At 37.3% G+C, this 26,635-nt stretch overlaps 1 protein-coding gene across 1 annotated transcript in view; it reads left to right on the plus strand.

Moving 5' to 3' along the window:
* Positions 1 to 26,635, plus strand: part of GPR158 (G protein-coupled receptor 158) — a 286,570-nt gene that overhangs the window by 129,277 nt on the left and 130,658 nt on the right. Inside the window, exon 3 of the mRNA XM_043480390.1 lies at positions 13,553 to 13,655. Coding sequence (XP_043336325.1) covers positions 13,553 to 13,655 — 103 coding nt within the window. The remainder of the gene's footprint in view (positions 1 to 13,552; positions 13,656 to 26,635) is intronic.

Consider the following 26,635-nt stretch of genomic DNA (forward strand, 5'->3'; position numbering starts at 1 on the left):
ATTTTGGTCAAAGAACATGTTTTGTATAATATACGTCCTCTTAAATTTATTGAGACTTTTTTTTGGTCTAACATCTGGTTATGCTGGAGAATGTTCCGTGTGTACTTGAAAAGAGTGTATTTTCTGCTATTGTTGGGTTGAATGTTTCCTGGTAGATGTCTGTTAAATCTGGTTGATTTATAATGTTGTTCAAGTCCTTTACTTTCCTGTTGATTTTCTACCTATTTGTTCTATTCTTTACTGAAAGTAGGGTATTGAAGTGTCCTATTCTTGCTGAAATTTCTATCTCTTCCTTCAATTTTGTCAGTTTTTTGTTTCATGTGTTTTAGGGATCTGTTTTTAGATGCATGATGCTGCTGCTTCTGAGTCACTCAGTTGTGTCCAATTGTTTGCGACCGCATGGACAGTAGCCTGCCAGGCTCCTCTGTCCATGGGGATTCTCCAGGCAGGATTACTGGAGTGGGTTGCCCTGCCCTCCTCTGGTCAGGATCGAACCTGCGTCTCTTACATCTCCTGCTTTGGCAGGCAGGTTTTTTTTTGTTTTACCACTAGTGCCAGCTGGGAAGCCCTTTTAGATACATGCATATTGACAATTGTTATGTATTCTTGATGAATTAACCTCTTTATCCTTAAAAATTGTCCTTCTTTGTCTCTAGTATCAACTTTTGTTTTAAATTGTATGGTATCTGATATTAGGACAGCCAAACCAGTTCTCTTTTCTTACTGATTTCGTGGTATATATTTTTTTCTGTCCTTTTGCTTTCAGTCTATTTGTGTTTGAATATAAAGTGTGCCTCTGATATACCACAGATAGTGAGCCATGGGTTTTTTGTAGGGAGAGGACCATTCCTGTTTAGAGCTCTTCAACTTGGCTATAGTCTTTTTTAACTGAGGTTCTAAATGTTGAAAATAATAATCTATCTGTGAATGGTTGTTTATTCTAGATTACTTTATTGCCATTAATGGAAAGACTGTTTTAGTGTTTTGGGGGCAGTCATGTCATAATTTGGCAATTTATGTGGCTGATTTTTGTGAATTTGGTCACAGGACCCTGTATGTTTTATTAAATTTTATTTTGTTCCAGTTAACCTATTGTCCTTTCAGTTTCTGCTTTTATCAGCTTGTATGTTCAGTGTCATTCCAGTGACAATGATTGGGATAAGTGCTAACGTTTAGTGAGTATGTCTGGGCATCCTCTTTACCTGATATAAACTCCACCCTTGTCACTTGTTAGATGTGTGACCTGAGAGAGGTTGCTTAGTCTCTTCATCTATAAAATTGGGATGATGATGATCAATCATATCTAGCTCACTGAGTTGCTATGAGGATTAAATGTATTAAAGTGTTTTAAAAATATTGACTAGCATATAGTAAACACTAACCAAGCACTTGTAAAATAAAATTATCAACTCTGTGACATAAGAAGTATTGTTACTCTCGTAGGTAAGGTAGCTAAGACTTCATGAGACTGAGTAATTTGCCATCTTCCCTTGCAAGTTTCCACTGCTATTAAGCAGTTAATCTGGAACTTGAATTAGAGTGTGTCACACTCCAAAGTCCATGTTCCTGACCACTTACTCTTAAATATCATCCTCTCAATGCTTCAGTGAAGCTATCATTAAACACATTACGGAGCATCAAGAGCAGACGCCTTGGAATTCACTGCTACAAATTTCCTTCTATTAATCAGAGCATTTTTATGATTTATTCAATAATGTTTTCAAATCTTTTATCCATTTCTCCATGGGTATAAGAAACTTTAAGAAAAAGTCGTGAGAAATGCTTTGGTGAAGTCTGTGTATATGCCTTGTATGTTTATATATTTTATTGGGATTGCAGACATCCTCAGAAAGGAAATGAGGGCATTTAAAATTTTTTAAGCTTAGTGCAAATGCTTATTACTCCTTGTAAATTCCCCAGTGTTCTTGAATATGTTTCTTTTCTGAACTTTTATGTATGTTTTATTGGAAAAAATTTTCTTCTGTTTTAAAAAATCTGTTTTCGTAAAGTCTAGGATGCATGTCAGTTTTAGATGACATTCCTACTCATAGGTATCAGGAATGCTAAAATTACATAGCTACTTTATATTTTCACCCCAATTTTTTGTTGGTCAGATTAGAGTTTCAGGTAAGGCAAAGCATACTAAAGTTCTATGACTGGAAAGAGTGTGAGCAAATTTTTGAATGTTATGCCATAGAGATTATTTAGAGGGGGTTGTTTTGATGATAAAGAAAGTTTATAACCAGTATTTTTACTGTTTATTTAAAAATGTATATTCCTAAAGTACTTGGAAACATTTTTGATGTTAAATATTTACTTAAAATTTGTCCAATTTTTGAAAAACTTTTTTGTGGTTCAGTGATGGCATCTTGAATTTTTTTCTAGAATTAGATACATTGTTTAAAATATTTTGCATGTTTTTCAGCTGAAAATGATAGCAATTATGCCAATTAAAATGATTTTCTTTGTGAATGATAAATAATATTTTATTTTTCTCCATAATAAAAGAAAAGCTCAGTGCCCTTTGAGAATATAACATTTAGTTTTGATTTAGTGTTTAATAGGCGGTATAGTTCCTGGCTTTTGGTTTAGCCTTGTGTCCTTTATTCTTTAGCTGATTTGCTAATTACTATTGAAAAACCCTCTAAAATTTCACTGGGGAAATGCAGATGTACATTCAGATTCTAAATACTTGAGAGGCACCCAAGAACTGAGTGCATGCAAACACATTCTGAGTTTTACATAATTTTTTATATAATTACTTTTAATTTCCAGAAACTTCTTCCTTCATTATCAGTACATAGATCCCTTCTCTATCAGCAAAAATGGAATGGTTAAACTATTATGATTCTTTCAAATAAATCAGAATAATGAAATACAGAATTTATATGATAGGTGAAAGAGAAGGGGACATAAAAGATGGAGGGGAATATGGGATAATATAAATTGTATAATTTTTATTGAAATGAAAAACATTGCATAGAGGTACAGAATCGTAAGTATACAACACAACAAATCATCACAAAGGGAACACACCTGTATAAGTACCACTCAGGTCAAGAGAACAAGAATCACCAGACTCCAGAAGGTCTTCGCATGCCCCAATGCATCACCTTCTCTCAGCTATTCTCCTAAACTAACAGATATCCTGATTTCTAACACTTCATATTTTACTTTCTTATTGTAAACATTATATAAGTAGAATAATGCAGCACACATGACTTATTTTTTCAATATTGTTTGAGAGATTGAGACATTCACCCATGTTGTTGTACATATGGTGGTTCAGTCACTAAGTTGGGTCCCACTCTTGTGACCCCATAGACTGTAGCCCGCCAGGCTCCTCTGTCCCTGGGATTCTGCAGGCAAGAATACTGGAGCACGTTGCCATTTCCTTCTCCAGTTGTTGTATATAGCATTGGCTTATTTTCTTCGTTGTACAGTATTCTATTGTATGAGCTTCCCTGGTGGCTCAGATGGGAAAGAATTCACCTGCAATGTGGGGGATCTGGGTTTGATCCCTGGTTTGGGAAGATCCCCTGGAGAACAGAATGGCTGCCCATGCCAGTAGAATTGCCTGGAGAATAATATTAGATAGATACAATTTATTTCTCCATTCTACTTTAGATAAACATTTGGCTTAACAGTTTGGGATTAGTGCACACAGTCCAGCTGTTTTTGCTTGTCTATTAGAGCATGTTTGCGTATCTTTCAATTGAGTATATACCTAGGATTGAAATATCTAGTTAACAGGATACATTATGTTCAAATTTAGTAGGTAGTGTCAAGTTCATTTACAAAAAGATCGTATTAATTTGTGTGTCTGTCAGCACTATAGGAGGATTCTACTTATTCCATATCCTCACTAACACTAAAGTTGTCAGTTGTTAAAATTTTAGCTATCTTGATAGGTATATATTGGTTATCTTAAATTTGCTTTTCTCTGATAACTAATAAAAGTTAAAAACTTTCCTTATATTTATTAACTACTGTGACATTCTATTCATACCTTTGCTCAGTTTTAAATTGGAATGTTTATCATTTTCTTATTGAGGTATAAAAGTTTTTTTATATTTGGTATTTGACCTCTTGTATTATTTCTATTAATAATCATCTGAGCATTCTTTGGCATTGCCTTTCTTTCTTACTGGAATGAAAACTGACCTTTTCCAGTCCTATGGCCACTGCTGAGTTTTCCAAATTTGCTGGCATACTGAGGGCAGCACTTTAACAGCATCATCTTTTAAGATTTGAAATAGCTCAGCTGGAATTCCATCATCTCCACTAGCTTTGTTCGTAGTAATGCTTCCTAAGGCCCACTTGACTTCACTCTGTAGGATGTCCAGCTCTAGGTGAGTGGTCGCACCATCATGGTTATCCAGATCATTAAGACCTTTTTTGTACAATTCTGCTGTGTATTCTTGTCACCTCTTCTTAATATCTTCTGCTTCTGTTAGGTCCATATCATTTCTGTCCTTTAATGTGCCCATCTTTGCATGAAATGTTCCCTTGGTATCTCTAATTTTCTTGACGAGATCTCTAGTCTTTCCCATACTATTGTTTTCCTCTGTTTCTTTGCATTGTTCACTTAAGAAGGCTTTCTTACCTCTCCTTCCTGTTCTTTGGAACTCTGCATTTAGATGGGTGTATCTTTCATTTTATCCTTTGCCTTTTACGTCTCTTCTTTCCTCAGCTATTTGTAAAGTCTTCTCGGACAACCATTTTGCCTTGTTGCATTTCTTTTTCTTGGGGATGGTCTTGATCACCACCTTCTGTACAGTGTTATGAACCTCTGTCCATAGCTCTGTCCATATCACCATAGAGCAACTTCAAGTTTGCCTTTCTGCTTGTGGATTGTAGGTTCTCTGTGAACTAGACCAAGATTTTGTCCCTCTTTGTTGTCGTAGCAAAGTGCATACAATGGGGCTCAGTAAGCAACAGGTAAATAAAGTCAACAATGAGAAGAAAGTTGCCACTGCTTATGATCTGTGACCACAGGAAGCACAGGGTGTCAAAAGTAGTAGTGAGTTTGTGGTTTAGTGGAGCTTATATTTATCAAGCCTTTGGACCTTTTTTCTGTAAAAAGATCTAAAAAAAATTTGGCTTGCTTACTCAGATAAAATCCTAACATTTTTCTGAGTCAGTTTCAACCCCCACAACCCCCACCAAAGCATCTTGCCATGTGTCAGTGTGAAGTCTGTAGACTTTTAAGGTGTCTGCTCCAGACACTGCATTGGCACCCTTTAGCCCCTTGTTGTGAGAGTGGGCTCCGCTGAATATAACAAGAATGTTTCAAAAATTAATAATAGGAAATAGTTTCTTCTTTAATTTTAACTGTATCGTAAGAGAAAACATCCCTCCACCGCTCACCCCAACCCCCGCCTCCAGTCCATCAAGCTTTTTAAACCAGGTTCTCTGGCAGCTAATGAATAATAGAGACAAAATGTAGTTCTTTTCCTCCCTGGTGGAATACTGCATTATTTGTTATTCATGAGTTCTTGATTTCCTGGAAGATTGTTTGATGAAATAGGTGGGTGGGTGATGTACTCTGTCATTGCCTAGAGGCCTTTTAGATTTCCCCTGTTTGAGTGTTTTCCTTTTGTTTTAATAAACTGCTGATAGTTGTAGAGAAGAATCACTGGATGTTAGGATAATTAGCATGTTTTAATTCCAAGTCCCCTCAATCCCACTTGGAAATTACCAGATTCAACATTTTACAGTATTTCTTCACAAGTTTCATAGAAGGAATGAAATACAAATAAATGTTGCTGGCTTTTTAAAATGATCTAGAAAACCCAGGTGGCATTAGTGGTAAAGAACCCACCTGCTAATGAAGGAGACATAAGAGATTCAGGTTCGATCCCTGGGTTGGGAAGATCCCCTGGAGGAGGGCATGGCAACCCACTCCGGTATTCTTGCCTGGAGAATCACCATGGACAGAGGAGCCTGGGGGTCTATTGTCCGTAGGGTCGCACAGAGTTGGACATGACTGAAGCGACTTAGCATACATACATAGAAAACCCAGTTACTATTTTGTCTTGCCAGGGTCAAGCCTTTCATCTTTCTTTATGCTTCTCTGGTCTTGCCTTCTACTTTTTCAGTAACGCTCAGGTGGGTCTAGTGGTGAAGAATCTGCCTGCCAATCCAGGAGACATAGGTTTGATCCCTGGGTTGGGAAGAGCCACTGAAGTAGGAAATGCAACCCACTCCAGTATTCTTGCCTAGAAAATCCTATGGACAGAAGAGCATGGAAGGCTACAATCCATCGGGTTGCAGAGAGTTGGACATGACTGAGTATAGTAAATTCATTATAGCAGGAACCCTTTTTGGAATTAGATATGTCTTCTGTCAAAGCAGAGTAGAACCATATTTTTGCCACTAAAGAGAAAGAAGTGACAATCTGGACTGCCATGAACTCCCTGGTTTCCATTGCTTGGCTTGCTGGGTTTAGTTTGGGAGTAAGCACCTGTGAACTGATCTGATGACTCTCCTTAGACCCAGACCTATTTTCAGGAATTCAAGTAGAGAAGAGTTACTTTACTTATATGCCCTGAGATGAAGATTTGTTTTCTGAGATCTGAGCTTTGGGGACTCTGCTTTGGGAAGGGAAAGGCTTATTTTTTTGTTTGTAACAGGTGTAGGAATTAACCACATTTCTTAAGATACATTTTGTATATGCATTTAAAAATTAATAATTTTCACAGACTTGAAACTTAATGATTCAGCAAACCAATCCATTTTTGAATATTGCTTGAAACCAAGCAATAAAATAAAGTTCTTGAAACGAAGTAAATTCCAAAGTGACCGGACAGTAGCATCCGTTCCTGTTCATGGGAGAGTAGTTATTATTCTGTTTGGAGCCAGGCTCCTGGGGTTGAATCCTGTCTGTGCCAGGATTAAAACTTTAATTTTTAAAGTTTAACTTTAAATTAACTTTAATTAATTTAATTAATTTTAACTTTAACTTTAATTAAAGCTTTTAGGTTAAAGCTTTGGGCATTACCTTAGCAGTTGTTGCCTTAATTTTCTCATCATTAAAATGGAGATAATGATAAAATTGATGTAGGGTTAAATGTGTTAATACTTATACATTGCTTAGAACAGGACCTGGAGTAAATATAAAGTACTTACTATTATTTACTCTCACTTTGTTATGTGTTATCTTGTGTATTCTTGGCTTTCTATGTTTGATGATCTAGTTTCTATGTATACAGGCAATTAAAACATAATATAGGAGGGAAGAGACACTTCTAGAATAAGTCTATATTTTACAATTAAAGTATGATAACAAAATTAAGAAGAAAAAGAAAATGTAAAAACTAAGCAAAAGAACTCAAATAGTACAGCAGTCTGGGCTATTTAGTATATGAGAAAATAGCCATAAACCTTTAATAGCTCCAGAGGGCATTAGTGCATTTCAGCATAGTTCATTCAGTACCTATTGTTCAAAGTAATGATTCTGACTCATGAAGGAAATGTTAAATTCTGTTCATGATGTTCAGTTCAGAGAAGCCAGAAAGTGTTTCACATTTAGGAAGATTCTAAAACAAAGTAAAACAAATTAAAAGGTATTTAAAGATTTCTAGAGGATTTTTGAATTATATAAATTTTATTGGATTTGCATTTTTGCCTCCTTCTTTCAGTCCAAATTAATCTTCAGAATGATATGTAAATATGATCCTTAGGCACAAGCATTGTTTCCATTAAATGCCAAACAATACTTCCCCTGTACGTATCTAATTTTAGCCTTCATTTTAGCCATTTCCCTGCTCTTTGGTACCTCCATACAAAATCATCATGACTGTCAAGGTGGCCAGGTTTTGCTCTGCAATTATGTTTAACCAGGTGTTTAGGTGAATTATATTGTTTAGTTGCTAAGTCGTGTCCAACTCTTTTGAAACACTGTGGACTGAAGCCTTCAAGGCTCCTCTGTCCGTGGGATTCTCCAGGCAAGAATATTGGAGTGGGTTGCCATTTCTTTCTCCACAGGTGGATTATATGTCATGGCAATTATGTGTTGTAGTATGCCCTGTGGACTTTATATAATTGTTGTTGAGGGAGAAAGACTATTTTTCTCTAAACTCTTAAAAACTTTTTTAAAATTGTGATAAAAATACATAGGGGCTTCCCTGGTAGCTCAGCTGGTAAAGAATCTGCCTGCAGTGCGGGAGACCCTGGTTCGATTCCTGGGTCTGGAAGATCTCCTAGAGACGGGATAAGCTACCCACTCCAGTATTCCTGGGCTTCCCTGGAGGCTCAGATGTTAAGAATCCACCTGCAATGCCCGTTAAACAGCTTCTCATTTTTCTCTTCCTTTAGTCCCTGGAAACCACCATTCCACTTTATTTTTCTGTTAATTTAATCACTTTAGATACCACATAGAAGCATACAGTATTTGTGTTTTCTGAGATTGGCTTGTTTCAGTGAGAATGAAGTACTCAAGTTCGTTCATGTTGTAGCACATGACAGGATTTTCTTTATTTTAAAGACTAAATAATAATTCCATTGCCTGTATATCCACATTTTATTTACTTATTCATTAATGAACATTTGAGTTGCTTCCACCTCTTGGCAGCTGTGAATAATGCTCCAGTGAACATGGGTATTTGAATATCTTTTCAAGACTCTGCCTTCAGTCTGTTAGGTATATACCCAGAAGTGTGATTATTGAATCATATGGCAGTTTTTTTTTTTTTTTTTTGGTTATTGAGTTCTCTATATCAACCCCTCATTGGATATATGATTTATAGATATCATCTCCCATTTAGTAGGTTGCCTTTTAATTTTGATGACAGCTTCCTTCTCTGAACAGAAGCCTTTTAATTTGATGGAGATTCATTTGTTTATTTTTACTTTTGTTTCCCTTGTTTTTGGAGTCAGATCTACAAAAATATTACAGATGTCCAGGAGATTGCCACCTATGTTTTGTTTTAGGAGCTTCTGATTTCAAATATTACATTCAATTCTTTAAGCCATTTTGAATTAAGTTTTGTAAGTGGTGTAGGGTAGTGGTCTAGTTTCATTCTTTTGTGTGGTAGCAGTTTAGCTTTCCTGACACCATTTATTGAAGAGACTATCCTTTACTCATTGTATCTTCTGATTTCTTTGTCATAAATTAGTTGACCAAAATATGTGTGGGTTTATATCTGTGCTTTCTATTCTGTTTCATTGATTTTTGTGTCTGTTTTTATGTCAATACCATACTGTTTTGACTACTATAGTTTTGTGGTATGGTATCATGTTATCTGCAAATAGTGATAGTTGTATAATTTCCCTTACAATTTTGATGCATCTTATTTATTTTTCTCAGCTAATTGCTGTGGCTGTACATTCCAGTACTATGTTGATGAAAGTGGGGAGAGTGGGTATCCTGCCTTGTTCATGATCTGAAAGGAAAAGTTTTTCCTATTCACCATTGAGTGTGATATTAGCTGTGTATTTGTTGTTTGTCATATGTGACCTTTATTATTTTGAGATATATCCCTTCTACACCTATTTTGTTGAGTCTTTTTTTTCTATCATAAGTAGATGTTGAATTTTGTCAAATGCATTTTCTGCATTTATCGAGATGACCTTATGATTTGTTGTTGTTAATGTGAATCATGCTGATTGATTTGCAGATGTTGAATCACTCTTGCATTTGAGAAATCGATTCCACTGATCATGGTGTGTGATCCTTTTAATGTATTATTGAATTTGGTTTGCTAGTATTTTGTTGAGAATTTTTAGTTATGTGTTCATCAGAGATATTGGCCTATGTTTTCTTTTGTTGTGTTATCCTTGTCTGGTTTTGGTACTAGTGTAATTCTGGCCTCATAAAATGAGTTTGGGAGTGTTCCTTTCTCTCCAGTTTTTTGCATAGATTATTAGATCTTCATTAAAACTTTGGTAGAATTCACCAGTGAAGCTGTCTTGTCCTATACTTTTGCTTGTCGGAAGGTTTTTGATTACTGATTAAGTGTCCTTGCTGGTAGTCAGTCTATACCACCATCTTAGAACCCCTTTCCTTTGGATATCGTTTCCTTTTTTTTTTTTTTTTTTGTCTTTCTCCATTTCTTTCAGCAGTATTTTTCTGTTTATAAATTTTTTACCTCCTTGGTTATTTTAAAGTGCATTTAAAGTACACTAAATACATTTGGTTATTTTGTTGTTGTTCAGTTGCTCGCTGTTTCCTACTCTTTGCGACCCCATGGACTATAGCATGCCAAGCTTCCCTGTCTTTCACCAGCTCCAGAGTTTGCTCAAATTCAGGTCCACTGAGTTGATGATGCCATCCAATCATCTTGTCCTCTGTTGCCTGCTTTTCCTCCTGCCCTCACTGTTTCCCAGCATCAGGGTCTTTTAAAATGAGTCGGCTCTTCGCATCAGGTGGCCAAAGTATTGAAGTTTCAGCTTCAGCATCAGTCCTTCCAATGAATATTCAGGACTGATTTCCTTTAGGATGGACTGGTTGGATCTCCTTGCAGTCCAAGGGACTCTCAAAAGTCTTCTCCAAAACCACAGTTCAAAAGCATCAATTTTTCAGCACTCAGCCTTCTTTATGGTCCAACTCTCACATCCATACATGAATACTGGAAAAACCATAGCTTTGACTATACAGACCTTTGTTGGCAAAGAATATATATACACTACTCTATTCTTGGTATCTAAGACTTTGTTTACCTGGATATATCTTGGCTGGATGAATGCTTAATAAATGTAACTCACAAATTCCATGTTAGTTATGCACTTAGTTTCACAATCTACTTAGCTAAATGATGATACCTCACTGAATTGGTCTTCTTGGTGTCATTTACTTCTTCCTTTCTGCCTAACATTTTAACCTTGGAGTGTCATGAGTCATCACTTTGAATCTATTTCCTTTACTGCCCATAGGCACTCCCTTACTGATCTAGCTTTATCTGACCTCATGGCTTTGTCTATCATCTTTATGTGAATGATCACAAATTATACAGTCGAGACATCTCTCCTAAACTCCATACTACTTCATCAGACTGCTTATTTGATATGGAGATTAAATTTCAAATAGACATTTCACATTTGACATTTGAAAAAGTGAGCTTTGTGCTCTCTTCTCCATATTGATTCTACCTGTAGCCTTTCCTAGCTCCTTGATGACAGCTCCATTCTTAAGGTTGCTCAAGCCAAAAACTTGGGAGTCATTCATTCTTCTCTTCCTATTTCAGCTATTGAGACATCTTGGTAGTTCTGCCTTCTTAAAACTGTACCTGAATTTGACTCAATGATTGACACAATGATTGCAGTTAAAAAAATAAGGCTCAGAGAAATGACAAGAAAAGCCCCAAATACACATAACTGGTAAGTCAGAATTCAAATATATATTTTCTGGCTGACCGCAAATAATAGATTCTCTTCTTCTACTGGTGCTTCTCCTAAGTAAATGTTATAATTGCCTTTTTACTGATATAATTCAAAACTAGGGTCTGATCTGCTCTATCACTGGATCTTTATAAGTAAAATGTGTTATTGCACTTAGGTCCTGGATAAATTTTCTACACACAGGATAATTCTTTCATAAGTACTTGCCAACTCAGTTTACTTGACTGGTGCTTACCTGTCCTTGTATTTCAGTTCAGTTCAGTTCAGTCGCTCAATAGTGTCCGACTCTCTGCAACCCCATGAACCGCAGTATGCCAGGCCTTCCTGTCCATCACCAACTCCCGGAGTCCACCCAAACCCATGTCCATAGTGTCGGTGATGCCATCCAGCCATCTCATCCTCTGTTCTCCTCTTCTCCTCCTGCCCTCAGTCGTTCCCATCATCAGGGTCTTTTCAAATGAGTCAGCTCTTCGTATCAGGTGGCCAAAGTATTGGAGTTTCAGCTTCAACATCAGTCCTTCCAATGAATACCCAGGACAGATCTCCTTTAGTATGGACTGGTTGGATCTCCTTGCAGTCCAAGGGACTCTCAAGAGTCTTCTCCAACACCACAGTTCAAAAGCATCAATTCTTCAGCACTCAGCTTTCTTTATAGTCCAACTCTCACATCCGTACATGACTACTGGAAAAACCATAGCCTTGACTAGACGGACCTTTGTTGGCAAAGTAATGTCTCTGCTTTTTAATATGCTATCTAAGTTGGTCATAACTTTCCTTCCAAGGAGCAAGTGTCTTTTAATTTCACGGCTGCAGTCACCATCCGCAGTGATTTTGGAGCCCCCCCAAAATACAGTCAGCCACTATTTCCCCATCTATTTGCCATGAAGTGACGGGACCGGATGCCATGATCTTAGTTTTCTGAATGTTGAGCTTTAAGCCAACTTGTGTTTAGCTCTGGGTTAACAAATGTGTTTTCAGTTATAAGATATAATTGGATCAAAGTATGTGTTGGGTGAAAAAAGAAAGGTAATAATGAAATAAAATAGTCAAATTATTTTAGAAAGCTTTTTTCCCAAAGATTTTTCTTGCTATAACCTGTGAATTTAGAGCATATATTAGCTCCTGCTACCTTACTGACTGTTTGTTAGAGTTTTCAAGATATGCAATGTTGATTTTGTTACTAATCATTAGAACTTAGATTGAGGGATTATTATTCTGATAATTTGAAATTTTCTCTCAAGGGCCTCTGTATTAAAGGGACACTTTATAACTTTTAAATTTATTAAATTCTGAGCTCCTCTAATAGATTATAATTGGCAAAAAGGCAAAGGGTTGGGATATAGGTAGACAGATACCAGAGAAGAAATTTCAATGTTGATCAAATTCTAGAAACACCTTGTTTTACTGGTAAGTTGTATTTTAATAGAAGCTGTTCCCTCCTTATGTACTTGAATGTAGCATAAGTGAAATATATTAAACTGAATTTTGGTAAAATTCAGTGATATCTTTGAAAGAAGCCAATATTAAGCTTTTGGGAGATATCCATTATGTCCCCTGGTATGACATATTTGGAAAGCCAGTCATTGTTTTTTGTCACGTTTAGGTACATGTTGAACACTTGTCTGTGAAACAGATTTTAGGTAAAGAGTGCTTCAGATCATTAATTTATCTTTTTTTCCTCTTCTAATTTGCACTTTAAAGTTTACTTGTTTTGTTAGTCCATCAATTTGTATTTCTTTCCCCAAGGAAGAAGTTTGATGACTATTTAATTCATAAGGGCAGTTTCCACGTCTTAAATTCTATATATCTGTCTGTCCATCTACCTACCTACCTATCTTTGCGTTGGTGGAAATATGTAGCATGGAATCACTTAAAAATATTCTTACAGGCTTAGGAAATGTGTCTTAAAGCAATAAGATGATATTTGAGGTATTAAAAAAACTGTGTCTAATTGCTTCCTCTGGCAACCGAATGAGTTAAAGATATATGGCAACTGCAGCTGTAATGGCATATATTTAGAAAGAAAACTCAGTTTGCTACTTCTAAAAAAATGTCTGTTGGCAAACAAACCTAAAATAAAAGTTCAAAAGTGAGATTTTATTTCAGGAAAATGTGGTCGTTCTGTTACCATTTGCAATGATGGATATCTGTGGGTCTTTATACAGTGAAATAACCTATGATCAACGGTACTGCTGTCTTTTCTTCTTCATAGTGTATGCCGATTAAAGGCCTAGGATTCGTGCTTGGAGCTTATCAGTGTATTTGCAAAGCAGGATTCTATCATCCTCGAGACTTCTCATTCAACAACTTTCAGAGTAAGTGCCCTTTGGTCCTGTTCATATATGTACATACCCATAATATCTGTCATAATTAATTATTCAGATTTTCTTTTAACCTTGTTGAAGTTAGATGATTAAATCCCCACTGGTTTGGCCTTCTTTCATCACTTAAGGAGTTTTTGCTTTCGTGTGTCATCTTGATATCATATCATATCGATATCCTCTGGCATATCACCAAAAATGTGTTTGTTTTAGGTATGTTTTCATTTTCAATACATTTTAAATGCCTAAAAATAATATTGCTGCTTGGTGAGACCAGTTAGAATTCAGTTATTGCGAGCTGTTGCTACAGAGAGTTCCTAAAACTAATTTTGCTAGTTTGCTTAATTTATTTGTGTATCAATTTGTTTTTATGTTAGGTCTCTGTGCTACATGAAGAATTACTGCAGAGTTATTAACTTAAGGCAACACAGTCTTATTATCACACAGTTTTTTTTTTTTTTCATTTATTTTTATTAGTTGGAGGCTAATTACTTTACAATATTGTAGTGGTTTTTGCCATACATTGACATGAATCAGCCATAGATTTACATGTGTTCCCCATCCCGATCCCCCCTCCCACCTTCCTCCCCATCCCATCCCTCTGGGTCTTCCCAGTGCACCAGCCCTGAGTTGGGTAGCTTTTCATTCAAGCATTAAGTGGTTCCTCTGCCCAGGGTCTCACTGAACCAGAATCAAGGTGTCGCCTGCAATGTGATCTGATCTGAAGCTCAGAGACTCCTTCCAAGTTCATTCACTTCACTGGCAGAATTCGGTTCCTTGCACCTGTGTGTGTGAGGTCCTTATTTTATTGGTAGATGCCAGTCTGGGCTTACTCTCAGCTTCTAGAAGCCTCCTCAAGGTCAAGTCATGTGGCCCTTACTTTTCAAAGCTACCAAGAAAACCTCCCCAGTTCCTAATCCTGTTCATATAGAGTCTCATACAGTGTAATCATTCTATTAAGTCCTGGGAGTGTTATCCTGTCTCTCTGCCGTGTAATGTAAACCTAATCAAAGGAAAGACTATCCCATCATATTTACAGGTCTACCTGCATTCAAGGGGAGGTGATGATACAGGGCTTATACAGGCAGACCTCATTTTATTGTGCTTTGCTGTATCACACAGCAAAGATACTGTACCTTTTTTTTTTTTTTTTTTACCAATTAAGATTCGTGGCAACTCTGTGTTGTCAGATGATGGTTAGAACTTTTTAAGCAATAAAGCATTTTTTTTTATTAAAGTGTATATATTGTTTTAGACATACTGCTGTTGTACACTTAATAGACTGCAAGGTGGTCTAAACATGGCTTTTATATGTACTGGGAAACCAAAAAATTGATGTGACTCACTTTGTTGTGATTTTACTGTGTTGCAGTGGTCTAGAAACAAACTAATAATATCTTTGAGGTATGCAGGTACTTTAGAATCAAGCTTACCTGGTCATTTTCATCTTACTCTAGAAGTTGTCAAAGTTGCTATTTGAATATTGATATTTTTTTCACATCAGCATGTAGCCAGCTGTTGGGTATAGTCATTAACAAAGAGCGTATGGAAAAATGAGGTGGTTTTATGGGAAGTTAGGGTTTGGAGTTGCTAGAACCAAGGTACAGGATTAGTTTAGATAGTCATCCATAAATCTTTGTCAGCCTCATTATTGGTCTGAATAGGAATTTGCATCTCTACTGGGTGTAGTTCAAAGGATACATGAGATTCAAACCTGAGTGTCTTTCCTCTGGGAAACTTCGCAGACATTTATAGATTTTTTTTTCTTGGTTTTTCTCTTGGAAAGTACTGTTCTTCATCTTGAGACAGCTTCCACTTAACTTCTAGGTTCTGGAAGTGAGTAACATTTTGCTCTCTCCTAAGTCATATGATTCACAGGGTTCAACCCATGTTCTGAGTAATGGTTGTTGTAGGCATGATTCTAAGATGGACCCCCAAATTCTGTTTCCACATGTGTAGTACAATCCCCTCCCCTTAAGTGTGGGTGGCACCTGTGAATATAAGATGAACTCACCCCCTTGCTAGGGAGTGTTATGTAGTAAAAGTCATGGTGCAGTTGCTCAAGTGTTTACATTGCATTCAATAAGACTCCTTCCCATAGGAGCAGACTGGAGAGAGACTCTAGTGCCAGCTTTGAAGAAGTAAACTGGCTTGTTGTGAGAGGACCATGTGGCTAGCACCCCAGTGTGGCTACTGAGAGCTCAGGCAGCCAGCAAGAATACAAGGACCTCAGTTCTATAAATGCAAGGATCTGTAAATTCTTCCAACAGCCTGGATACTTTTGAAAAGAGAATCTGGAGCTCCAAATGAGCATATAGCCTGGCCCAAACCTTGATTTCAGTCTAGTGAGACCCCGAGCAGAGAGCCCAGCTTCACTGTGTCAGACTTCTGATCAACAGAAACTGGGAAGTGATTGAATAGGTGTTTTCAGCTGTAGATTTCCAGTAAGTTACTACACCACAATAGAAAACTAATACAATAGCAGTGATGATAATATATTTTCAGCATGGATGTGCTGTTCCTTGTGTGTGTGCACGCACGCGCGTGTGTGTGTACAAGACCATGGCAATAGCCCAGATACTTTGGCATTCTTCACATTTATGGTCCAGACAGAACATATGATTCAACACTGAAGGATTAAAGGAATAGGTTTTAGCTTATGTTCTGTGAAGGTATTTTGTATCTGGTTTACCCACATTTGTTCTCAGCTCCCACTATGTGACTGAAATAAAACATCTAAATATTGTAGAACTAGAGAATGACTGTGCCATTTGCTTATAACACCACCAGGAGAAACTAGTTAACCTTTAACAACTTATCTTTATTTAATTTGCACACTCCTACTTTCTTCCTTATTTTAAAAGCCAGTGTTTTTCACTGACCTACTCTAAGAGGAGGCTGCTTCTCTTCATAAGCCTAAATAACTTACATGTTGTACACACAACAGCCAGGAAAAGAGGCCACAGTTTTCAGAAAGATGAGCTATATTTGGGTGTAGCTGTGATTCAGCTTTGACCTCAGCACATATTTAACTAGAACTGGCCTGCCTCAATGACAGAACAGAAAGATGGCTACAAGTTATAATTTGAGGTCAGTAAATGCTGTTTGACCAAAAATATCTTTCCTGATGGCCTTGCCATCAAGTTGCATGAAAATCTAACATTATTCATTCCTTGGCCCAAGGAATACAAGTTATAACTCACTAAGGTATCCACCAAGGACTATCCAAACTTTTAAAAAATATTTTTGATTTTTGATTATAATTCTACTACATTTCTTCATTTTAATATGTTTTTTTTTTTAGTTTTTTTTTTTATAGATATGCAAAGTTTATTTCTAGATCCCATGGAACTTTAATAGTTTTCATAGATTTGGGTATTTTTTTTTATTATTATAAAGACACTAAACACAACAGAATAATATGTTGTTTTTAATTGTAATATCCAAGCAGTTCGTATGGTCAGTTTTCATATAGTCTTGACGAGGTTACGATGAAGTAAGGAATGATCAGATGAATCCCTTGGGCCAAAGGTAAAGAAGATATTGAAGACCCCCAAAATGAGATAATGTATGTAAAACAGCTAGCACAGTACATGCCATATAATAAGTGTTCTTAATAAGTACTTGGCGTATAATAAGCGTGCATGCTCAGTTGTTCAGTCTTGTCCAACTCTTTGCAACCCCATGGACTGTAGCCCACCAGGCTCCTCTGCTCATGGAATTTTAGGTGTTCATGCTGCTGCTGCTGCTGCTAAGTCGCTTCAGTCATGTCCGACTCTGTGCGACCCCATGGACTGCAGCCTACCAGGCTCCTCCATCCATGGGATTTTCCAGGCAAGAGTACTGGAGTGGGGTGCCATTGCCTTCTCCTTTAGGTGTTCATAGATGTAGTTAAATAAGTGAATAAGCAAACAAACAAATATACACACATATATTAACGCACATCAGTGATCCATGTAAATAGAGAATCCTTAAGTATCCTTGGTATTTAGTACTTTGTCTCTTTATATTTGGATAACCAATTTTTTAATCTAGAATTCTTGGAAAATGAATTCTACATGGATCAGAAGGAAGATGGCACAGCAAAAATCTGTAACAACTGGTGCTCTATTGAGAAGGGCAGTAGGAAGGAGATTTAGAAATTAAAGGTAACAGGAGGAAATCAGTTGCTTGTTAGGGGAAATGGGATGTAGGAAATAGAGATGCCCCTGAAAATTTATTTAATTTATAGCTGTGAATCTAGAGAAAATATCTGAAATTCCCACCTGTAGTCTTGTACCTCATTTAGAGAGAGTAACTAAGATGTGGTTTTAATCTATTAGAGAAGTTGTCAGTGCTACAACTCCTGTTAAAAATCCTGTTAAAATATGAAGTGATTTAAAATCTTCATTTAGATGTAGGACCACAGTAAACAAAGGGCTTGTAAAGACCAACAAAGATTTGTTCAGATGACTTGATTTAAAACTGTGCTGACAGCCCAGAGACTGTGTTCCTAGCATCTCTCTTTAGATTGGTGGTCACAGGAGAGGTAATAGGGTCTGACATCTGGATAGTAGCAGGATTTCAGAACCGCCAAGTACTGATGTATAACTGTCTCTTCAGATCCAGGCTGTTCACTTCCAGGTTGATGAGATACAAGCTTATGACAAGCTCATCTTCCTCAAATCCATCTGTCACAGTATGAACTGTCTTCAGTACAATCTCATTTCTCTTTCTTGTGGACACATTACCAGCCTCTCAGTTTTAACCTCTCTTGCCTTTTGGATTGACTTCAGCTGACATACATTTCCAGATAAACCCAACTTACAAATGACCCACATCTGAAAGTGACAGCCCCTTCTTTGTAGATGCTGGCGGCTGTTGATGGTGGGGAGCAAAGGCTCCCCAAAATCAGAGATTTTAAAAATACGTAGTCTCGGAAGAAAAAAAAGTGGGAAACTCTTTGAAAGCAGGTACGATATAGAAATGCTGAGCTCCCAGCAAACTGCTAAGCAAGGCTAAGCTGTCTGTGGGGTGTGAATCTTTTTGCAGCACTTGGGTCTCACACTCCCGATCTGTGTTCTGTTTCATGACTGGGAAAGCTAGAGATATTTGGCTTTTTGCAGACTAAGTCCAGCAGCAGTCTCTAGTCCAGTCCCAAACTTGGAACAGATGAAAAGAGCCTCAACATTGTATTCTCATAATCAGCATCGTTACTTTTGCTGTTGGCCTTGCTTAAGCCTTGTGATCTGGTTCTAATCACTTTACTCCAGCAAAATTCTGTTTAACTGTCTTGGCTTATGCTTTTGTCAGTCATTTGCTGAATTTTCAGTTTTTAATATCTTCTTTCATGAATCCTCTTTACAGGGATTGAAATCTAGTCACTAAACATCTGGCAGATAGGGTTATTTGTTAGTGGGAGAGTTCCCAGCGCCACCAACCTTCTTAGACTATTAACTATCATATTTACCTTGTTTGTCTTTGACTGATTCTATTCAATTATTGGAACATACCATATTGGATTTCCCTTATTGCTAATCTCAGAACTGAATTTCTATCATAGTTTAATACAGTAATTAAGAGCATGGTCTTTGGGATAAGTCTAATTTAGGTGTGAATTCTGGCTCTATTACTTATTTGTACTGTGCTTAATTATTTAACTAGCCTAAACTTCACTTATGCCATATATAAACTTGTGATAGTGCTATCAGCTTTATAGAATAAATAAGGAACTAAATGATGTAATGAATGTAAAATTCTGGTGATAGCAGTTGACACATATTAAATGCTCAAAATATTGTTCTGTTTATGATTATTATTTGAAAGCTTGGGTTTATTCTGCTTACCCCTGTCCTCAGACATTTTGCCCATTTTCATCCCTTCCAACTAGAATCTGCTTTACTTCCCAGCAGAGTAACATATTTTCATGTCCCAGATTTTTTTCAGTTTTTATCCTTAAAATGGGCCCTGCTAAGAGATAAAATACTCAGTCCTCCCAAAAACTTCTTTCTCTCCTACTAGCTAAAATTTTATTAGATTTCTTAATTTATTTTACTATTTTTGTTTATATGGTTTTATATTTTTAGACTGCTAATGGAAATTCACTTATGTTAGCAATCAGCTACCCTCAAATTAAAAAAAAACAAAAAACAAAAAACCTCTGGCAGGGAAATTTGACTGTCAGTCATTCACACATTAGCTCATTGTTGTAAGTAGAACAGCACCCCTCAGACCTCCAAAGATGTGCAGTTTCAAGTTTTCACAACCTGTGAAAATGCTGCTTCACATGGCAAAAAAGGGACTTTTCAGATGTGATTAAATTGCAGATACTGAGATGGAGAGATTATCCAGGTAGAACTAGTCTAATCACACGAGTCCTGGAAAGCAGAGCACCATTCCCAGCTGTGGTCAGAGACAGATGTGAGGACACAGGAAATGGCAGAGAAATGATACATTGCCGTCGTTGATGGTGGAGGAAAGGGGTCCACAAGCCAAAGAACGGAGGTGGCTTCAGGAAGCTGGAGCAGGCAAGGAAATGGACTGTCTCTGGACCCTCCAGAAGAAAATGTAGCCCTGTGCACACATCGATTATATAGCCCTGTGAGATCCATGTCAGACTTCCAAGCTACAGAAATACAAGGATGAATATAACTATAGGTGGGTGACTCTTTAACCACAAAGAGTTAGGCACTGGCCCCTGTGAAGCTGAAAAATCCGTGTATAATTTTACAGTCAGCCCTCCTTCTCACACATGGATTTAGCCAACTATCGATCATGCAGTACTATAGGACATTTTCCAAAGTTTCCATGTGGAAAAATCCACATGTAAGTGAACCTGCACAGTTCAAACCTGTGTTGTTCAAGGGTCAACTGTATATTTCATATGAGAGGGAATGTAAATTTGTTGTTTTAAGATACCAAGTGTTTGGTAATTTGTTATAGCAGTTATAGAAAGCCAGTACACTTAGTAAACAGGTTTCCCAAGTGCCTCAGTGGTAAAGAATCCGCCTGTCAATGCAGGAGACACAGGTTCAATCCCTGGGTTGGAAAGATTCCCTGGAGTAGGAAGTGGCAACCCACTCCAGTATTCTCGCCTGGAAAATTTCATGGACAGAGGAGCCTGACGGACTCCAGTCCACGCGGTCGCAAAAAGTCAGACACAACCGAGTGACTGAGCATGCATCCACACTTTGCGTGTTTCCCACTTAGCATTCATTCCAGCATGCGTAGTACCCCATGGTGTTTTTTCTAGAGGAAACTGTTCACAATCCCAAATGATTGCTGATTTAGACAATTCATAATCTAGTGGGATCTTTGTATGAGGATGTCCTTTGAGTCAGGCGGATGGATTTGACTTTTATCTCCACTTACTCACAGGAGACTTGGGAAGTTTTTCATGTATTCTGAGATTCTCCTCTTATTCATACATACATCAGGAATAGTGAAGTCTATTCTTGGAAGTTATGAGGAATAATTGAGATAACATGATATCCTCTGATTATAGTGATTATTATATTAAAATGAATATGGAGAATTTAATCTTTTTATTGTGTATTAGATGTTCTGGGGATTGAATGAATAAATTGTCTAGAGGCAAAATAATCCACTGGTGTTTAATAATTTTATAATTCAGATCAGAATTATTCCAAGATCTATCTAAGATGGTGTTTTTATCCAAAGAAAAAGATCACTAAAGTCACTTACAAGAAATAAAAATCCAGAAGACAATAGAAAAGTGAATAGAAGATATATATGTAACCTTATAGGGAAAGATTGACTGTATTCATAGGAAATATAAATTAAAGTTTTGCACTGGGCTTCATTTTGAGCTTATTGTTACAGCTAGCCATTCTTGATATAAGTACGTGAATATATAGTAGCTAATCCTGATTTTAGGATATGCAAATATGTATTCATGTCCCAACAGTAGCAGTCTTTATGGATAGCGGTATAAGCATCACCACGGTTGGGTAACTGTTCTCTCCTTGTGAATGTTATAAATATTGAACCAAATATACCCAGACAGCTCCTGAATTTGCTGGAGCTACTCATGTGCTTATACCTATTTCCACTTAATTTTTGGATGTGATTTTATCAAGCTGGAGACCAGAGGCAGATTACTTTATCATCCTAAATATGTGAAATAATGAACAACAAATATATCTTCCCACGTGAGCTCATGGCAGCATGTTAACTCCAAACATTGATTGATGAACATGTTCCCTCCAGTTCTAATGAAAAATCAAATATGTGTATGGAAAAGAGGATGTTTACCCTAATAATGATTTCAGATGAGCATTATTTGTAGGAGAGCTAATGCTGAACCCTTAATGTCTGGCTTGATTCTTTGTTACTACCAGCTGGGTTCTGTTCATTGTCTGTGACTCATCTTTTTAACTCATGCCTGTGGAATGGAAAGAAGAAGGGGTCTGTGACATACAGCACGTGTAGCTGCTCTTGCAAAGGTCCCAACTATAATCTTCTGCTGTGACCAGTTCCTAGCACTGAGGGCCACAATACCTCCAAGAAGTGACCTCTGATCAACTCATTTGTTGATTGGTTTAAGTGTCTGAAAATCCATCTGTCAAAAAATATTACTGGACACTGACCCTGTGCCAGATGTTGTTTAGAACTGGACAAAAGAAGAAATGAGTAAAAAAGTGAGGTATCTAAGTTTTTAAGATAGACCCACATCTTCCCAGAACATATTGCAGTACCCACAAGCAAAAAATGAAGGCCATCTTGAATAGCATATGCTCACTGTCCAGTATTAGAGAAAAAATTCAAAGTGTTAGTTGCTCAGTTCTGTCCAACTCTTTGCGACTCCACTGTAGCCCGCCGAGCTCCTCTATCCATGGAATTCTCCAGGCAAGAATACTGGATTGGGTAGCCATTCCCTTCCCTGAGGGGATCTTCCCAACCCAGGGAAGCTCCCCAGTATTGGTAAACTAAGGTCAAAGGTAAGAGCTTTAAGGTATAACAGGCCTTCATGGGTAGGCATGATTTGTATCCAGATATTCAAATGTCTGAAAGTTGTGTTTTTGCTCTTGAGAAAACACAGTTTTATACTACTGGCACTTAAGAATCCTAATCAGCAAAACCTTAGTGACGTTTCTATTTTGTGTTTATACTGTGAAGACCTGAAATTTGTAACTGCTGCTTCAATCCACCCTTCCCCCTTTAACTCATTCCTTATTCTTTTCTAAAGCAGGCAGAAACTAAGTGTTTTTCTTCCATAAAACGTAGGAAGAAAACTTTCTGGGGTACATTTTTTTTGTGTGTTAGTCACTCAGTCATGTCTGACTCTTTGTGACCCCATGGACTGTAGCCTGCCTGGCTCCTCTATCCATGGAATTCTCCAGGCAAACATATTGGAGTGGGTAGCAGTTCCTTCTCAAGGGGATCTTCCCAACCCAGGGATCAAATTTGGATCTCCTGTATTGCAGGCAGATGCTTTACTGTCTTAACTACAAGGGAAGCCCTGGGGTACATTTTGAAATATATCAAAATTTAAAGCTACGAAAATAGAATATCTTCAGAATTTCAGAAGTCTAAAAGTTTTCAGTAATTGTAGCATTGGTGGGTTAATTAGTTCTTTGGGATTTGGAGCAAAAATCCTCTTTGTTGCTGATTGCTATCCAGAGGGTCCTCGTTTTAAATATTTATGTTTTATTATCAGTATTGCACACACAGTAAAAAGAAACTTTGGAATGCATAGAAAAGTAGAATTTAAAAAGTTGTTTGAAAATCTGTTGTTAATTTAATTCTTTAAGTTTATAGTTTTTATACAAATGTCTATATATGATCTTTTAAAAACTTGGTATATTTGGTATATTATATTCATTTGAAATAGTATAAACAGTTTTCTTGAACAGTTTTGTTACATAGAATTCCATTGGGTAAATGTACTATGGTTTACTTACCCATCTGAAGTTTATGTTTTTACTAGTTTATGTAAATATAAAATTTTACTGATATAAACAAAAATGTCCAGTTTTGTGTTGTTCTGATGTCAGTGTAAAAGAATTAAGTAAGCAGATAGGTTAACACAGTGTTTACCAATTGTCACAATTTCTCTCAATGGGCCCATGTTTACAGGTGAATATTTTAGACTCACCAGTATTCCTTGGTGCTACTGTAACATTCTCCTAGTATCCTCTGTACTTTTGCTCAAGGCAGCTTATTTGATCACCCATCTAATGAACTTAAAAGCTGCTATTGCCAAAGCTAATAGCTCTTCATAACTGTTGTTTGTCTTCAGTTAGTATTTATTTCATCTGAAAGTTCTGAGTATCATCTTTGTTTTTAAGCTTTAGCAAAGCAGATTGGGATTCTGCTTTCCCAAAGACCATCTGCAAGAAAAAGAAATGCAAAAAGGCAAAATGGTTGTCTGAAGAGGCCTTACAAATAGCTGTGAAAAGAAGAGAAGCAAAAGGCAAAAGGGGAAAAGGAAAGATATACCCATTTGAATGAAGAGTTCCAAAGTTTAGCAGGGAGAGGTAAGAAAGGCTTCCTCAGTCACCAGTGCAAAGAAACAGAGGAAGACAATAGAATGGGAAAGACTAGAGATCTCTTCAAGAAAATTAGAGATACCAAGGGAACACTTCATGCAAAGATGGGCACAATAAAGGACAGAAATGGTATGGACCTAACAGAAGCAGAAGATATTAAGAAGAGGTGGCAAGAATACACAGAAGAACTATACAAAAAAGATCTTCATGACCCAGATAACCACAGTGGTGTGATCACTCACTTAGAGCCAGACATCCTGGAATGTGAAGTCAAGTGGGCCTTAGGAAGCATCACTACGAACAAAGCTAGTGGAGGTGATAGAATTCCAGTTGAGCTATTTCAAATCCTGAAAGATGATGCATGAAAGTGCCTCTCTCAATATGTCAGCAAATTTGGAAAACTCAGCAGTGGTCACAGGACTGGAAAAGGTCAGTTTTCATTCCAATCCCAAAGAAAGGAAATGCCAAAGAATGCTCAAGCTACCGCACAATTGCACTCATCTCACACGCTAGTAAAGTAATGCTCAAAATTCTCCAAGCCAGGCTTCAGCAATACGTGAACCATGAACTTCCAGACGTTCAAGCTGATTTTAGAAAAGGCAGAGGAACCAGAGATCAAATTGCTAACATCCACTGGATCATCGAAAAAGGAAGAGAGTTCCAGAAAAACATCTACTTCTGCTTTATTGACTCTGCCAAAGCCTTTGAGTGTGTGGATCACATCAAACTGTGGAGAATTCTTAAAGAGATAGGAATACCAGATCACCTGACCTGCCTCCTGAGAAATCTGTATGCAGGTCAGGAAGCAACAGTTAGAACTGGACATGGAACAACAGACTGGTTCCAAATCAGGAAAGATATACGTCAAGGCTGTATATTGTCACCCTGCTTATTTAACTTCTATGCAGAGTACATCATGAGAAATGCTGGGCTGGATGAAGCACAAGCTGAAATCAAGATTGCTTGGAGAAATATCAGTAAACTTAGATATGCAGATGACACCACCCTTACGGCAGAAAGTGAAGAAGAACTAAAGAGCCTCTTAATGAATGTGAAAAAGGAAAGTGGAAAAAGTTGGCTTAAATTTAAACTCAACATTTAGAAAACTAAGATCATGGCATCTAGTCCCATCACTTCATGGCAAATAGATGGGCAAACAGTGGAAATAATGACAGACTTTATTTTTTTGGGGCTCCAAAATCACTGCAGATGGTGACTGCAGCCATGAAATTAAAAAATGCTTGCTTCTTGGAAGAAAAGTTATGACCTAACTAGACAACATATTTAAAAGCAGAGGCATTACTTTGCCACCAAAGGTCCATCTAATCAAAGCAAAGGTTTTTCCAGTAGTCATGTATGGATGTAAGAGTTGGACTGTAAAGAAAGCTGAGTGCCAAAGAATTGATGCTTTTGAACTGTGGTGTTGGAGAAGACTCTTGAGAGTTCCTTGGACAGCAAGGAGATCCAACCAGTCCATCCTAAAGGAACTCAGTCCTGAATATTCGTTGAAAGGACTGATGTTGAAGCTGAAACTCCAATCCTTTGGCCACTTGATGTGAAGAACTGACTCATTTGAAAAGACCCTGATGCTGGGAAAGATTGAAGGCTGGAGGAGAAGGGGACGACAGAGGATGAGATGGTTGGATGGCATCACCGACTCAGTGAACATGAGTTTGAGTAAACTCCAGGAGTTGGTAATGGACAGCCTGGTGTACTGCAGTCCATGGGGTCACAAATGTCAGACAGAACTAAGTGATTGACGTCATCATCATTGAGATTCTATGCATGGAGAATATTTCAAGTTGCTCAGAATCAAGTTATCATCCAAGCAGATTTCTAAAAGTCAATAAGTAATAGCTTATATTCTTAACATATCTTTCTAGTTTATGTCTGCTGCTGCTGCTAAGTCGCTTGAGTCGTGTCCAATTCTGTGCGACCCCATAGACGGCAGCCCCCCAGGCTCCGCCGTCCCTGGGATTCTCCAGGCAAGAATACTGGAGTGGGCTGCCACTTCCTTCTCCAATGCATGCAAGTGAAAAGTGAAAGTGACGTAGCTCAGCCGTGTCTGACTCTTTGTGACCCCATGGACTGCAGCCCACCAGGCTCCTCCACCCATGGGATTTTCCAGGAAAGAGTACTGGAGTGGGGTGCCATTGCCTTCTCCACTAGTTTATATCTAGCATCTTGAAAAATATAATTTTGAATAAATTTTTATGCATAAATGGAGACCATAAAGATTTATTGGGTTGAATGTTATTTTCAACTATACATTCGTATTACAGATCAGTTAATTTATTCTTATGAGTAATCACTTTGATCATTGCCATTTATTTCCTAACTATGCAGTATGTGTAAATTACTGTGTTTCGTGCAAAGTATATAAAGAGGTATATAATTCATGTTCCTGTTCTCTAGGAACTTAACATTTTATTTTATTTTTTTCCATTTATTTATTTATTTTTTATTTATTTATTTTTTTTTATT

This window comes from Cervus canadensis, chromosome 10 (genome assembly GCF_019320065.1).
Source record: "Cervus canadensis isolate Bull #8, Minnesota chromosome 10, ASM1932006v1, whole genome shotgun sequence".
Taxonomy (NCBI): Eukaryota; Metazoa; Chordata; class Mammalia; order Artiodactyla; family Cervidae; genus Cervus; species Cervus canadensis.